Here is a 17,608-nt window from a genome sequence, read left to right on the forward strand (position 1 = left end):
CCCCCCACCCCAGTCCAATTTATCATACACATTAAAGTATGAGAGAGTTTCAACAAAATGTCTAATTTTTCAATTTTTAGAGCAGTTTCTAATTCATTGTAATATAATCCACACTGCTCAGCATGGCTTATGAGACCCCCATAAGCTCTAGCACTACCCATGCACCATTGACTCCATTTTCTAGTACTCATTCCCAGCTCACTCCACTCTAGTCACATTGGTCTTCTTTCTAAAACAGACCATTCTCAAGGCCTTTGAAGTGTTCCCCAGCCAGAATAGTCCCTTATTCCTTCTTAACTTTCTAGCCTCTGTGAAAACATCACCTCCTTGGAAAAATCTTCTTCCATTTTCCCATCTAAATAACCCTCTGTCACCTCTTGTTATTTGCTACTGCTGTAACCCCTTAACATCTTTAAAGCACTTAACCAAAATTAGTTTATTTTCTTGTTTATAGTCTGTCTTTCTCTTTTGGGTCAAAGGGATGGAAGGTCCATTTCTGTTTTACTCACCACTGCCCCACAGAATGCATGGGGACTACATACGTACTTTCTCCATAAGTAACTCAGTAAGTAAGCAGCTACCAAAGTGTTAATATTCAGCAGTTGAAACCGTAGAACTAAAGCAGAGGTTTGGCCAAACTCTCTTAAAAAGTTGGACCATGACAAATTGTTCTCCCAGAAACTGGGGCCAAGTCCTGTGGGTGATAGAGCATCTTGTGACTGTGACCTGATCCTTCCTTCCTCCAGTTTTTGCAGATTATATGCCTCCTCTGTGAACTCCCTGCCTCTGCCATTTAATCCCTAACCCAGGTCCAGCTTGAGTTCCTTGTCCTTGATGAAACCCTTCCCCATCTTTTTCCTTCTTTCTTTCTTTCTTTCTTTCTTTCTTTCTTTCTTTCTTTCTTTCTTTCTTTCTTTCTTTCTTTCTTTCTTTCTTTCTTTCTTCTTTCTTTCTTTCTTTCTTTCTTCCTTTCTTTCTTTCTTTCTTTCTTTCTTTCTTTCTTTCTTTCTTTCTTTTCTCTCTCTCTCTCTCTCTCTCTCTCTCTCTCTCTCTCTCTCTCTCTCTCTCTCTCTCTTTTTCTTTCTTTTTTGTGATGTTTGGAATGAACCCAGGGCCTTGTGCATGTGAGGCAAGCACTCTACCAACTGAACTATATCCACAGCCCCCCTTCCCCATATTTCTAACTCACAAAATCTTCTTGATAACACTCAATCAATATTTATACTCTATTTTGTGTATTTATTCCAAGCTAAGCACTGGTTGAGGAGATGGAGACAAACAAAGTTCTTTACTACTCATAAAGCAGTTTTTGTGACTGGCAATGTCGGGCCTTTGTAATAGTAACATTTATTAATTCTCATAGCAAACCAAGCTTCCGTTTTCTTTAATTTAACAAACATGTTTATAGAACATAATATGCACCAGGGCCTGGTCTAAGAACTAAATTGGAATTAGTTCATTAAATCCCCACAATAAAGCTAAGAGGCAGGTAGTACAATTTGAGTTTGGTAAACTGAGGCAAAGACAAGTTATTTGCTCATAACCACAGAGCTGACAAATGATGAGCCAGAATTTGGGCCCAAGAATGAAAGCTCCAAAGTATTCATCCTCAACCACCATCAAAGGTCACTTCCCAGCTCCTGTGAAGAAGGTGTGATGACTTCTATTTTACCAGAGGAATAGAGACTAAAGGCTATCTTTGCTGGTGCTATACCTTTATCTTATGTTTTCAGCATCAAATATTTACAAAGTAACTACTAAATGTGAGGCAATGGCCAGCTTCTGAGCTACACAATGTTTAAACAGACGTTTTCTTCCGTGACTTCAAACTCCACCTAACACATAGGCAATGTGGAATGCAAATTTACTAGTCTCCAAAACTCACTGTCTTTCTATTTCTTTTCTGATAGAGTCAAATCAAAATGGTTGGGTTCAGAGATTAATTCAAGTTGCCAACAGAGGGGGCTGGACTGCTCTGAAGTTCTTCACTAAGGAGAAAAACACCCCTTAGTTTTATTGTCATATAAAGGCCCCCCACTGGCCCTCAGCTCACAGTGCTTGGGTCTCGTTACAAATTACTGCCAAGGAAGTAGGTATTTTGAATAGGCTGTGACTCGGTTAATTTCTTGTAGCAGCGAAGGAAGCTTGCAGTATTAGTTTTGCTGCGTTTAAGATTTCTCCAAACTTCTTCAAGCTTGAACACTTAATTACCAGGGCAGACATACACTAGCTTTTCCTGGCTTTTTGGGGACAGTGACTCAAAGACTTAATGTCATAAAACCAGGGAGTATTTGGAACTCTCTACCACATGGGCTGAGTCCTGTGCACTTCCAGATTCAATATTGTCCTCCCTAAGGAAGCTCACAGCCCCATCCGCTGGCTACCAAGTCCTCCGGAACAAGAAGTCCTGACTCTGTGACCACAAATTGTCCCATGTTTATGTTGCCAAAATAGGCAAACCGTGAATTCTCGCGTTTATTTTTCACCCATGCAATGGGGAAGCTCCAATACACTGGTCCAAGGAAATGATGTATGCAGATGTATGCAGAGCAAACCCCACTGTTTGCCATACTGTCTTGTTTGTTTTGGGAAATGTGGATTTATTAATAATAAAGTTTCACAATGCGGCAGGCACATCAGTGCCACAAAGTATCAGTCATAGAAAGTCATGCGGGAAAAATCCCATTAAGTCACCTAGTCCTGCATCTGCCAAGGCTGAGGACTACATTTCTGCCTTTGGAGTTTTAAGAGCATTTCAAAATAAAAGATGAAATGCGAGTTGTGCTGCCTTACCTGTGATTCATAGCTATCATTAATGATGGGGCTCATGATGGGAAAATGTAAAGCAAAACATAAAACTTTCCAGTTTCTCAAAGTTCTAGCTAATAATCCTAAGTAGGGCCCCCTCCCCCCTGCAAAAAAAAAAAAAAGATTTAAACAAGAAGAAAAATTAACTAGTAGACTTCAATTAGCAGAAGCACGTGGCTTCTTCTACACAGACTCGTGCGGGAAGAAGAACTCTTATTTATTTAGTAATTATTTATTTAACCTTCTGGCTGGGTTGGGTTGTTGGATTTGGTTTTACATCCTGAATGACAAAGTTTATGATGGGAAAGTGTGTCAGCTGTTTGCCAAAGGAAGGGAAGACCTCTGTTCTTTGTCTTCCCTTGTTAACAGAACCAAGTCTCTCAAAGGCTCATTTAGAGAAGTGAAAGTCTAGTAGAAGTGAGAGCACAGCCATACTTGGCTTCAGCTACATCTTCTGTTCTTTCTCCCAACAGCATCCTGGGTAGGCTTCTGGTATTTCCAGACAGGACCACTGTGCAGCCCTTCACTCATCTGGCCTGTGGCCACTCAAGTCAGAGTGAGCTATAATTATTTGAGAGCCAACCACGGCCTGCTCCGTGCACAATGTGACCAAGCATTCTACATTTAATTCAGTGACATGAGGGAGGATACAATATGGACAGTGGCCAAGGGCACAGGCTCAGGTTCAGGCAGGGAGAGTGTTGCATCCTAGTTCTACTACTTTGGGGGGAAGACTAGGAAAGTTGATATGTTTATCTGATAAGTAGGAGTAAGAATAGTGTCCAATTGGCAGAGTTGGTTTGGGTTTGTTAAATAACCTTATTGAGGCATATTTTGCAGATCATCTACTTCACTTTTTCAAGTGTTCAAAGATCTTTTAGCAGACTTACTCAGTTATATAACCCTCAACGCTAATCAGTTTAAAAACATTTTTATCACCCTAATAGGATCCCTCATGCAACTTTACTATTAATCTCTGCTCCTGGCATTACCCCCAGGCAATAAGCAATATATTCTTTGTCTTTATAGCTTTGCCTTCTCAGGACATTTCATATAAATACCATGATACAATGTATGGTATCCTTATCTGACTTCTTGCACAGGGCATATCATTTACGAGGGTCCTCTGTGTCTTACATAGCACATATCTTTAGTTTGTTTCTTATCTGTAAATATTGTTTTGTTGCATAGACATGGCACATTTTGTCTAGCCAGTATCATTTGATAGGCAGTTAGGTTGTTTGCAATTTTTGGTTGCCATAAATAATGCTTGTAATATCATTTGTGTTCAAGCCTTTTTGTGGATACATGTCTTGGGGTCTCTTGTATAGATATTTAAGAGGGGTACTGGTGGGCCATATAGGTTAATTTATATTGAACTTTTTAAGGACTCACATCATTGTTTTGAGGCTTAAACATTACAAGTAAATGGTCTAGCACAATGCTGCTCACAGAGTAGCAATCAATAAAAATTACTGTGATTGTTGCTGCTGTTGTTTACAATGGGTTTCACCTTGCTTATAGTATAGAGGAGGAGGCTAAAGTTCAGAAATGGTTTCAAACTTGCTCAAAATCACACAGTTAACTGATGGCTGAACTGGACTTCATATCTCTCTCCCTTGTCTTCTAACTTCAGGTTTGTTTCTATTTTCTTTCACCACAGCAATGCTATATCAACTGTCCCCCACACCATAACTCTAGTAATGTACTACCCTTTTGAAAAATATCAGTGTCTTCTCACTGCACATGAAATAAAAGCTCAGTTGTGTGATAGATATACCAAACCATCTAACCCTCTAGTTTTTTTCCTACCCATCCTTCCTGCCCAACCTCCTGCTCTATCCCCCTACCCTCACAATGTCTCAGGATAACTTTCATTCCAGTAACAACCCACACTTCTTGGGACTCTACACCTTTGCTTGAGCCTAATCTGCTTTCTTAAATAGTATTTCTCACTTTGTCTTTTGAAGTCTCACCCATCCCTCAAGGCAGAGCTCAAATTGTATCTCCTGTACATTCCTTATTCTAGTGGCCCTGATCAAAATGAATGTGTGTTCTCCTAATTTACTTGCTTAGAATAGGTGCTCAGTGAATGTGTTGACTTGAACTGAAATGACTTAAAATTTAAGCCATATAAGAAGGACCCAGCTGCAAGAAATACTAATTTTTAAAATTCCATAAAACCCAATTTGTAAATTTCCTAGGCATAGCGCTGTACAAAGTGTGATTTTTACCTAAGACAGGATTCTGCTTCTAGCTATCTGCCTTCTTCTATCCTTCCAGAGCACTTTTTTCATGCTTCTGGCAAATTCTTATCACACTGAATTATATATCAACCTCTGTTTGTATGCCCACAAGACCATGAGCTCCTTCAGGGAAGAAACTATGGCTTACTCATACCTGTGTCTCCATGACCCAGAACAATGCCTGATTCAGGTTGTAGCAGTGAGTACTCACAAGGTGCTTTTAGAGTGAATGGATTAGTGAACTAGACAGTGAGTGAATGAGAGGATGAGTTTCTCTCTTCTCTCTCTGATACAGAAAACATATTAAAAGCAGATGACTCTCTCTTGTCAGACCAGAGTTCTGAAAGATGTTTCTCTACTAAGAAAGATTAACCCTCCTATTAGCATGTGGCTAACCACCCCCTCCAGGACAGCTCACCTGATTAAGTTAGTCAGTGTATACTGGAATGTCTCCCTACTCATTGGTATCCTTTATAAACAAAGGAGAAGAAAAGAGAAAGAAAAGGAATAAAGAAAAAGCAAAGAAATGAAGAATATTTTAAAAAGAAAAAGTCTCCAAATTACACTAAAATAAGCTCTAAGGCATGGTAATTTTTTTCCCAAGGTAAGTTCTAAAGAGTTTAGTTTCTACCAAGGATCTATCAGAGGGCTTTTCATATAACAGAAGCATTATGGATATTTTTGATAATTGTTTCTAATAGTCATATATTAAGTGCTAATGAACAAGATCCAATTTCAACTTCCTGAGATGCCTGGCTCAAGGGGGGTGACAAATACACAATTGTCACAACTGTGTCAATGGTGTAATCCATCATGACTCTGGCACAATTTTCAGTGTATTATATGAAATAACATTCATCCTTTATAACATCCTTTATAACAAGAAGGATGAAAAAAATGAGAAAGAAGAAAATCTGGGGTGTGTAAAAGTGTTAAAAAATAATTAGCTTAAAAAATAGTATAATTGGGATCTAACCTGAGGCAATTTGGATCCGGAATCTTCCTACAAAAATGCTTTTAAGCTTAAATGAGGCACCAGGTCCCTTTCTGTTTTGTTTCTTTAGCACTCCTAGGCATTCACTAAAGATTTGCTATTGCATTGTACCAACAACAAGGCTAAAAGGAATCGGGAGAACATTAAAGACACACGGATTTATGGAATCATAGTGGGGCCTGATGTCAGGGTGGAAGTGAAAGGTGCTCCAGCTCAGTGCACTCAAGAACACCTTGATCTCCAACTCAGTGCACTCAAGAACACCTTGGCTTGATGGAACTCCAGATTCCCCAGTTACTATCTCAGGGGCTATTTCTTTTCTGAAAAATAATTTTCCATCCCAACACCCCCACACCACCGTATCTAGATCACAGGCCATTCTAGAAGATTGACGGCTCTGTGAAATGGAATCTAGACTCAAAGATTCAAAATGAAGATGACCAAGTCTGGAAGGGTTAAAGGATTGACTTCAGGTCACACATCTGATTGGTACGAGGACTCCAATTCAGGTTTTTTTGATCTCCAGCTCAGTGCACTTTCCCCTAAGTCACACAGTTTCACCTAAGGTAGAGAACTCGAACAAAGAAAATTATATACAATGGGACTTTCCAGAACCAGTCTATAACTGGGGAGCTACCTCCTTGTGTTCAAGCAAGACATATCCCAGTTTCACTATAGATCAAAAATCTAACTATATCCTTGTGATGTCAGATGCCAGGGACAGCTTTCTTGCAGTAGGTAAGCTCTGCTCTGCCCTAAAAATTCCTCCTCTCCCTGCCAAGATTGCCTATTCCCAAACCCCATGGTCTTCCAGTGGGAGACTCACTCCTGGAAGAGAGGAAGGCACAGCCACTTCCCTGTTGGCTCAATTCTCTAAAGGAAGATGAGAACCCAAAGCATCTTTTCTCCTATTTTCTCCTAAATTCTAGTTCTAGAATCTGGAAAAGCTTAAATGTAGCACAGGAAGTCATTGTGACTGGAACACCAGATGCAAATATCATGACCTGGGAATGTACCTTTAGAACAGGTGGGTATCATCTGCAGCACTCTTACTTGGTGCTGAGCAAGCCAGAGTTCCACTCCTAGCTCTGGAAGACCCTGGCTGATATGCTCATCATCATGTATCATATTCTTTATTTCCAGTAGGTGCAAACTCAGGATCAGAGACTGGGTCTTATTTATAGGAGTGACTCTTTGCCTCTCGGTATCAGGCCATAATTAAAGGATGTGGCTTAAGAAATACATACCACCTGAACACATGGGTGAATGATGTAGGAAAACACAGGACATGTATGGTCCAATACAACATGAATGAAGTAATTACTGATAATAGACAGGACTAACCATAGGAGGTTTCCAGAGATCAAACTTTAAATTAGACTGAGAATATTATACAGAAGGTGGCTGGGAAGTGTGAGGGGCATAAAGAGAGAGCTAACTCAGGAAGGCCTAGAAAATGATCTGTGGGTGAAAAGAGGCAGACAGGCTACACTTGCAATGAGAGAAGAAAGAAATAATGGAAAAGCAGGTCAGTGAGAACAGAGCCCCATTGTGTTGACAAAATACATGCAAAGAACTCCTATTTTTCCCTGGAAAAGAAAAGTAACAGACCAATGCTCAGGCATGCTTGTGTGTGCATACACACATGGTACAGAACTGGAACATTCAGAGAACTGGAAGATTTGCTGTTTGTCAAGGCAAGTACCCCGTGTAGCTGCACGAAGAAACAAAGATGCCTGTGGCACTGAATGCCTGCAGTCTCCAAGCTTACAAATACACGAAGAGACTCTTCCAATGCTCATGCGCCACACTTAGGGTGTTTTGTGTCCTTCCTTGCACTGAGCCCATGTTCCTATAAGGCCTTTGTAGCAACAAGAGCTGAAAAGGAAGTCACCGTGTCCTGTCCCTGGCAGGATCCGTCTTGCAAAGGCAGAAAATTGAGAACTCTGGAGGTTTAGGCTTGCCTTTGCCTTCCAGAGAAATAGTCACATCGCCTAAGAGAATGAAAAAGCTCTTTCATAAGCTCAGTTTTCTGTTTGTGCAGATGGCAGTGCACATTGGCATCACAGATTTTGAAACAAATTTTTGTCCCATGGACATTGTTTCAAGTTTCCCAAAGCTGTAACAGCTGGGCAGCTGCAAAGTCACTCAAGTTTCTCTGTCCCCAGAAGCAAACTCCTTGTCAAGACAGATTCCAGGAAGCCCGTTTTCCAGAAAGGACAGCAATCTTTCTCCCCTGCTACTTCCAATTGCCTATATTACCTCTCTTTCTTTGTGTATTCACTGTTAAATAAATATTTTTTGAGCACCTGTCCTGTGCCAGGCATTGAGGGTCAAGCCTAATGATGTAATGAATCAAGAAAATAGGCAGAAAATACACAAAACAGCTAATATCTATTTAGTGCTTTCTGTGTGCCAGACACTGTTCCAGACACTTTTCCTACAATGAACTAATTATTGTCTTATAACAATTCTATGCAGTAGGTTCTATCGTTATTCCCATTGTAGAGATGATAAAGCCTTGCTCATAGGTATAGAATCAATGTCTACAATCATGGGGGAAAAAAAGAATAGAACTGGACCTAAACTCAGGCAGTTGAACTCCAAAGCCATCTTAATCCTAGGTGGATAGAAGGGTCAAGAACTGACAGTTGGATGGAGAAGCTCAGTATCGGGGAGCACTCAGGAGGTGCTAGTAACCCCCACTTAGAGCTAAGAGAGAAGCTTTGTATTTAAAATTCAAGTCAGACCATATCTACCTACTTCTCAAAATCTTTTAATGGCTCTCAACTGAATTTATAATAAAATATACACATCTGCCATGACCTACAGATGCTCTGCCCAACCTCGCCTCTCTCAGTCTGGCTGGCCTTGTTCCTCACCATTGCTCTAACAAGCCAAGTCCCTGGCTGAAGTACCTTTGAGATGTCGGTTACTTTCACCCACCCACCTCAACTCCTTATCAGTGTTCAAGTCTCAAGTGCAAGGTCACTTATTTACAAAGGTCTTTTTGGTGCCTAATCTACTTTAGTTCCCTAATAACTAATGACAATAATAATTACAGCAAATATTAAATACTATTAGGTGGCAGATGGTGCTATAAATTTTGATTAACATATAATAACTCCTTTAACTGTTACCACAACCCTTTTGGTAAGTATTGGTGTTATTCCCACCATTACAGATGAAACAGTGAGCCCCAAGCAGAGTTTTCTGTGCTTTCCTTCATTACAATGATCCAATGTACAATCATTCATTTATTCATGTGATACTTGGTAGACTGTAAGCTCTATGAAATCACTGTCTAAATGCATTCCCTTCCTCTCTGCATGCTCCACAGTAGTGCCTTATATACAATAAGTATCTTCCATATGTTTTTTGCAGAAATGAATGAATGAACAATAGACACATATGAAACATACTTTTTTAAATACTTAGGCATTTGATTACTGCTTGGAATAAAATCAATATGGTTGAAAGGAATAAAATAGATAATTACTGTTAAAAATAGCTGTTATTAGGGTTGCTGATAATCCAGTAACATTTTTGTTCCCCTGTTGTGACATACTCACCCTTCCTTCCGTTGAGCTGTTATGTCCATGGTTTACAGGCAGAAAGAGCACTGGTTGCAAGAAACACAGATCTGTTTCAATTCTGATGTCATTACTTGCTAACTACACTTTTGAGTAAACCCCACATACTCCTTTTCTCAAACCAATGAAATAGTGACAGTAATATCCACAAAATTAGGGGAGATGATAGATGAAAAGGTCCTAGCAGAGTGCCTGGCACAGAACAGAAATGTCATAACTACTAACTCCTTTTCCACTCCTGAAATCAGACACAGGCATATTAAGCTTTGGTAATGATCTAGTTTGCTATGCTAGCAGGGATATCCATTCTAGACACTAGAAATTTGAAGTCCCCAAATACAATTGGTGGTTAGGAGGTGCAGAGAGAAAGCCTTCATTCTCTAACCCACTGCCTCCACGTGTCCGTCGAGCTGGATGATTGCCATGGCCCCAGCTCACTCCGTGGACACAGCCAAAGAGGGGCTAGGAAAAGTCCACAAAACTCTGAGGAGTCACTTTTGGTCCTTGTCAGCAGCTTCTGGCCAGGAGGAAGTCAAGACAATAAACTATGAACCAGTGAGTTCTGTGGCCTGTTCTCTATTTCAAGGGGACAGTCCCTGCTTTGTTTCTCTTCTCTTGGGTGAAAACTGTTCCCTGAAATGCTCCTGGCTTCCGAGAACAGCTCTGGAGGTGACTCCATAATGTGATGGCCAGCGGGTGATCAGAAGTACGCAAGCAGAATGCACCCTGCCGCCAGGATCCTGCTGTCTCAGGGATGCAGGATGCAGAAAAGGGAACTTAGAAGGTCCTCTTCCTTCCTCCTTTCTCTCCTAGCAAATGTCCATATTGTTCTCCTCCAGACCAGCCCTGACCTGCTCTTAAAGAGAGGAGAAGAGGATAAGGTGGGTATGAGGGTGTTTTCCCATTCCCCATAGTAACTGGAAAGGGCACGAAATCTTTCCAAAGGAGTCAAACTTCTCTCTGATTCTTCTCCTTCTCCCTGCTGAGTGGCTTGGATTTAAGAACCTGTTTCTGCATTGGTGTGTGCCAATCCTGGGTTTGAACTTCAGTACAGTTGTGATGAGCTCTACAGCTGTAATCATGCTACCTTAAAACTGTCCTCCTCTCGGCTTGTTTAAAAGAAAGTTCTCAGTCAATGCAGATCTATTTCATCAGAATCCTAAGTAATTTGGCTTTCTTCTTTCCACTCTGCTTTTAAGAGAAACCACCATACTGAGGGTCCTCTTATATTTAGTGTTTCCATCCTGTCTCTTGGGCTTTCTACTATATGTCTTAGAGAATCCTACCTTCAGCTCTAAATCTACTTCTACATCATTGGATTTTTATGGTCGCAGGGGAAAGACTCTTAAACTTCAAAGAAAGAGGGTTTTTTAAAAAATAAATTATTTATTTTATTTTTTAGATTGTACAGTAGTTCCCTCTTAACTGTAAGGGATATATTCCAAGACCTCCTGAAACCACAGATAGTACTGAACCCTTTAAATGCTGTGTTTTTTTAAGCCATCCCTCTGATAAAGGTTAATGTATAAATTAGACATAGTAACGGATTAACAACAACTAATGATACAACAGCTCAATTATTGTATTGAGTAAAATAAGGGTTGCTTGAACACAGTACTATGATACCACAGTGGTCACCTGATAACCAACGTGGCTACAAAGCAACTAACGGGCAGGTGGAGTATACAGCATGGATATGCTAGGCAAGGTGGTGATTCACATCCCGGGCAGGACGGAGCAGGATGGTGCAAGATTTCATCATGTTATTCAGAAGTGCATACAATTATAAAATTTTGAAATTTTAAATGGAATTTTTAGCTTGATATTTACAAATCATGCTTGACCAAGAGTAACTGAAATCATGAAAAGTGAAACACAGATAAAGGGGGACTACTGTATTACCATGGAAGGGAAGTAGACAGGAACCTTCAGAACCATCTCAGCACAGCTTTCTGTTTTGGTTCCCTACTGCTACCAGAAGGCCTGTTCTCTATGGACCACACTCTGAGGGCTTGCCCTGTACTGGGCGCTGTGTGAGGCTGCTTATGGACTGATACCACCAACATTAATGCTGGCAGCTTTCCAAATGCTTGACCTATGTTAGCATGTTTAATCCTCACCACAAACATGTGAAGCAGGTGCAATATCCAACCCAATCAACCCAATGCTGGAGCTGAAGCAAATGAGAAACAAAAATCTGAAGTAATTTGACCCAAAGAAACCCAGTAGGAGAGCTGGACTTTGAAAGAGGCAGCCTGGCTTACTTATAAGCACTCTACCTAGGATTTCCAATTTAATCCTAACAACAATCCTATGGAACAGAATATTAAAAAGGCCATTTTCCAGATAAGAAAACTGAGTCTCAGGGAAGTAACCTGAGAGATTGATTCAGATTCCCAAATTAGCATTCCATTGAAGTACCTACTTTGTGTCTGGTCCTGTGCTAGAAACTAAGAGGCAAATATCGACATATTTAGTCATTAAGTGATACAATAAAGAGGTTACTTCAAGTGCATTGGAAAAAATCACATGTAGTCAAGGTCAGCCAGGGATGCCAGTACTGTACACATGCCCTGGGAGCCAGCAGATATTTAGGCAGGCTTGAACAAAGCCAAATATGCACCTAGTTCCTTTACAGTACTTTTGGATTCAGGCATGGCCAGGCATTCATTCAATTGTATTTGCTCATACATTTATTGGGCATTGATAATGTTTTATGTTATACATCAGGGCTACAAAAAAATGAGGATTAGTATTTGAATTTGGAATGCTGCTCTTGATTTAGAAGAGGAGGAAATTAATAAAATAAATACAACATAATATGACAAGTACAATAGTTAAGATTTTTGAGACCATAATCAAACAATAATTTTGGGTTTGTTGAGGAGACTGAGACAGCAAATGGGATGAGTCCAGAAGGATGAAAAAGGGACTTTCCAATTGGGAAGTAGTGTTTTGTAAGCATTTACTATATACCAGGCCTAGAATAAGACTATATATATATATTTTTTTTTTTCTCCTGACTCTAGAATCTAAGAATTAGACAACATAACTTGTTCATAGTTTCAGTGTAAGAAAATCCCTGATCTGAATATGTGATGATATTTTTGGGGAGAGGCAATCTAAGGAGAGGGCAGAGTAGGTAAAAAGGCAGGGAGACCAAAAAGCCAGTACTTGCAGGAAGAGTACTCTCAGAAAAGTCCAGCCATCAGTGAGGTGCATGGGGGTATAATAAGGGTCATGAGGTCAGAGAAGGAGTTAGGAGCAAAATTCCAAGGGCCTTTGCATACCTGGCAAGAAATTTGGATCTGATCTTAAAGGCTAAGAATAGCCAAATAAGAAACTAACATAACTATAACTGGGTTTAGAATAATAGTTCTAGAACCGGAATAGCAGCTGGATTGGAAGGTAGACTATGAACCAAGTTGAAGATGACCGTCATGGTTCAGGTGCAGGATGAGAACGCACTGAACTCCAGGAGAAGCAGTGGAGAAAACACAGAGGAGGGAAGATTAAAGACAAAAAAAAAAAAAAAAAAAAAAAAAAAACAAACAAAACCAACCACTGGCTGTTATATAGACAATAAGAGAGATAAAAGAGGTGGTTAGTGACGTTGCTCCTGAAAGCCAGGATGCAGGAAAAGGAAGAGTGGTGGAGGGGTGATGGATCCGGGTCTCCAGATGGACCAAAAGGGGTTGCCAAAGGTGTTCAGATGTCTGAGTTTATATGCATGCTTAGTGATGAGCCTGGGACAGCAGGGAGTGGCAGGACAGAGACTGAAGTGAGAGGAGGATTATACAGCCAGTGTGTGGTAGACTCTGACAACCAGACTTTGAGAAATCTGCCGAAGGTGGCTCCCTGACATTGAGCCTGGGAGGTGGAAGCATGCAGGTGTGAGGTGAATTTTTGGCTCTGACTCCTGAGGCTGCCCAGGTAAACAGAGCTGTCAAGAAGATCCAGGAAGAGGCAGCTGTTTTCTGAAGGGCTCTCTGACACGCCTGGGAGCTGCATGATCAGGCTTGAGACAGGCAGGAGCTTGGGTTTGGGAGGACACAGGCACGTGGACAGCCTCCTGCAGAAGCACTGCATGAGGCAGCCAGGAGAAGGGAATCTTTCTTCCCAGCCTCCTCCTCCTCCCTTTGCTACACAGCCCCGGTGCTCCAGCACCATGCTGGCTGCATAAGAGGTTGTGAGGGAAACGGGATAATAAACATGGAGGGAAATGAATTACAGTAGATGGGGTAGAGAGAGAAGATGGGAGGGGAGGGGAGGGGGGATAGTAGAGGATAGGAAAGGTAGCAGAATACAACAGTCACTAATATGGCAGTATGTAAAAATGTGGATGTGTAACCGATGTGATTCTGCAATCTGTATTTGGGGTAAAAATGGGAGTTCATAACCCACTTGATTCTAATGTATGAAATATGATATGTCAAGAGCTTTGTAATGTTGTGAACAACCAATAAAAAAAAGAAAAAAAAAAGAAAGGTTGATTCATAGATGCAGCAGTTTGAGCCACATGGAGGCAGCAGAAAGGACAAATTGTGTGTGTGTGTGTATGTGTGTGTGTGTAGGAAGCTGTTTATTTAGAAAAATATATATCAAACAAAACCTTACTCGCAGACAATTGCGATTGGACTAGATAATTTAAGCCACCAAATAAACATGAAGATCGGCTGGGTAGAGCAAAAGGTGAGACTCATTTTTCGAAGTGGGGTACCTCCGGTCATGGTCTTAATTACAGGAGATACTTTTGCACACAAAACATCCGGGGAACAATATCTGGGTATCTTCCTGAGCCTACTGTATGTAACCAAAGAGAAAGAAAGGCCGGAACTAAAATGCAAAAGAAAGAAAGAAACTGTTTGGAGATAGGTCTGCTACAGTATAAACTTTTCCCTTTCTCTGGCTTACTGCTGTAGCAAAACCTGATGGTTGTCTTTGTAAAAAACGTGTCTGTATCTAGGTCCCTGGCAGTGATTTGCCTCTGGGAGGGCCAGCAATCTATTTAATGACTCCATTGACGTCAATAGCATAACTGAAATACTTACTAACATGCATGATTCCAACTTTCAAGGGGTGGGTGGATGGTGTTTCTCAGCAGTACAAAAAACATGAAGTGGAGTCCATGCGGAACGAACTCAACTCTTCAGGCAGCTGGTGAGAGATTAGATGCTGCAGGTCTCATAGGTTCCATTTAATATGAAAAAATATCCATGTTAAATTTAGAAATTAATTTTAAATGAGTAAAATTAGCTGCCAGTGAATAGGGCATTATTTTTGGCAATGTTTGTTCAAGGGTAACATTTTAACTATTCACACTTTAGCTAACTTGCTAATGTTTTTGCCACTGTCCATACTTAATTTTAGACATATATGAAATAATTGCAAATCAATATAAACAGCTCAGTGTTGATGCTCTGGGGGTAAACTTTCACAAGAGGGCTATTTTAGACAAAAGCAATTCTTACAAAACAACCATTTAGGGAATTATTCTAAGAATTACTTGTGACTTTTCTGGTGTACTCGTCCTATCATTTTGTATGCAGGTTGCTTAAACACTCAAGGTGGGTAATTAAGCCACTTATCCCAATAATTCAGGTCACACCGCATTAAAAATGCTGAGGAAAACATAGTTTGATATTTCTACTTTTTCTATTTGTCATTTCCTCCAATCTGTTCTTTATTGTGATTGGACACAGCCTTTGGTAACAAGATTGATTTTATTCCTATTTGCCCATAAGTGTTGTAATCCTGCCTGACATTTCTTGCTTAATGTAGAAACCAAGCAAAGGTTCCGCTTGTGCTAGGCTTCATTTCCAGTCATCTGACATAGATGAGCTCTCAGGCCATTGTTGGACTCTCAGACAGCCCTGTGCCCCTTTCTCTTTCCAGGCCTTGGAAACTCTGGCAAAGAATAAGAACTGAATCAATCAATGTTTTGACTTTCTGAATTGCTTAGACTCAAAGACAATCCAACTGAGCTCTCATCTACTCCTTGAACAGATCCTGCATCTGGTACCTCCACTCAAACCTCAGAAATACTCATAATCAAGAAAAGATATGGGAAGAACCCACATAGAAAAATAGGCTTTCCAGGAGAAAACCTCTTCTTTCATTTGTCAACTGGTAAAGAGTCATTTCCTCCTTCAGAATAGCCTGGATATATATATCAGAAGAAATATATTTTCTGAAGCACTGGAAAAAACCTACCGAAACCAGTTTTTTCACTTAGGTCAACCCATTTCAGACTTTACTGGAAAATGCTGTACTACCTCATTCTATCTCTCTGAATACAGTCTTTTCTGGAAATGCATCCTAATTGACTAATGTTAGAAACCACCATGAACCAAGCCTGTAGATACCCAGGCTGAGATAGACTGCACCTGCAGCAGTCTGGGCTGAAGTCCGTAAGACAATTTTCTAGTCATTTGGGTGGTTTGCTGTCTTTTCCGATGAGCCATGGACTTCTGAGTTATTCTTATAATATCTGATCCACAAGTGGTGATGTTCCTACTCAACATGTTTCATGGAAAATTCTAGAACAAAAAAAAATAGTATAGAACATCCTACTTTACACATCAGTTTGTTAAAATATTATATATGGTACATTTTATTATAAATCAAGTCACATTCATATGACTCAGTGGTGCTGACTATTAAAAGCAATAGTTCTCCAATCCTTTTATAAAGCAAAGAATCATTTCAAAGGCAGAGATCACTTGGTAATTGTTTTTCTGAGTAAATCCTCACATTAATGACATTCCTACAATCCTTAATAAAATATGTGCAACAGCAAAGGATAGATGGGTGAGAAAAGTGAGATAATGATCACATAACCTCACGTGCACTCTTTTTAAAAAATTACATGATGTGATTTTTCTCTATTGAAGATAATTTTGGGGCCTGAAATCCTGTGAATTATTTCAGTTTTCCATTTTGAATACGTATAGGTGACAGAATTCGAGTTCCTACCTTGTTTTACAGTTTTCTCTCTTCTATTTTTTAAAACTTTCTGTTTCAATCCTTGAGCACCACACAGAGAAAGCCTGGATTTCAAGCTTGTGAAAAGGCAAAATGTGAGACAAATGGAGATGCTCATTAGACTCCAGAATTTGCATTTTCTACACCCCCAGGAGGATTTATTGCCTGATTTTCCTCAACCTGGGAGCATATGGCTTCCACACTGCTCTTCTTCCTGGGTTGAAAAATCATTGCTCTTCTCAGTTTTCCTCCTCAAGACTTAACTCTTTTATATTGTCTATTTTTGGGTACTGGGGATTGAACCCAGGGTACTCTACCACTGAGCCACATCCCCAGCCGTTTTTATTTTTTAGTTTCAGACAGGGTTTTGCCAAGTTGCTGAGGGCCTTGCTAAATTTCCTAGGCTAGCCATGAACTTGCATCCTCTGGCCTCAGCCTTCAGAGAAGCTGAGATGACAGGCATGCATCACTACACCCAGCTAGATTTAACTCTTTTTATTCAAAACATGCACAGACACACTGAACATGTATGCACAATTATTCAATGCAGCAATTGATTTTAATATGAACGATAAGCATGACTGAATATTTTTCATAGTCACAGAGATAAAAATACTGGCTCATTATTAAAAATTTAATTTTATGAGCATTTTCCTCCAGTTGAAGTCCCCACATTTTATGTGGTTGTCCTGGTTGATTCAGCATTTATTGCATTTCTACTATGTGAAAATCACTGTTGATACACTGGGAATGATAAAGAGAGGAATATAGCACAGCCTGAACCTTCAGGAGCTTCAGCTCCAATGGACAAGCCATTCCAGCCAGGAGTTACAATGCATCGCAGAATTAAATCAATGCCACGACACAATAAAGGAACAATTATATCAAAAAAATTTTAAATGTCTTTTCAAAAAAGAAAAAATTGTGTTGAGCTATGAGAGCTGAGAATTAGCTTGGTTCAACAATGAGAAAAAAATATATTT

The 17,608-nt window shown here is 40.1% G+C and overlaps 1 protein-coding gene across 7 annotated transcripts in view; it reads right to left on the bottom strand.

The window, feature by feature from the left end:
* Positions 1 to 17,608, bottom strand: part of PDE4B (phosphodiesterase 4B) — a 540,698-nt gene that overhangs the window by 79,861 nt on the left and 443,229 nt on the right. The window contains exons 8-9 of one of the 7 annotated variants that reach the window (XR_014023900.1): positions 16,028 to 16,180; positions 14,744 to 14,798 (exon numbers count right to left, since the gene is read on the bottom strand). The exons of 4 other annotated variants lie outside the window; for them this stretch is intronic. Coding sequence is in view for 2 of the 3 variants with exons in the window: in XM_081308894.1 (XP_081165020.1) it covers positions 10,419 to 10,492 (74 nt within the window). In the remaining variant the exon portion in view is untranslated. Of the gene's footprint in view, positions 1 to 9,361; positions 10,493 to 14,743; positions 14,799 to 15,977; positions 16,181 to 17,608 lie in introns of those variants that run through there. 2 more of the 7 variants (XM_081308894.1, XM_081308895.1) reach the window with 2 other exon arrangements.

This window comes from Spermophilus citellus, assembly GCF_964194105.1.
Source record: "Spermophilus citellus genome assembly, chromosome: 9".
Classification (NCBI taxonomy): domain Eukaryota; kingdom Metazoa; phylum Chordata; class Mammalia; order Rodentia; family Sciuridae; genus Spermophilus; species Spermophilus citellus.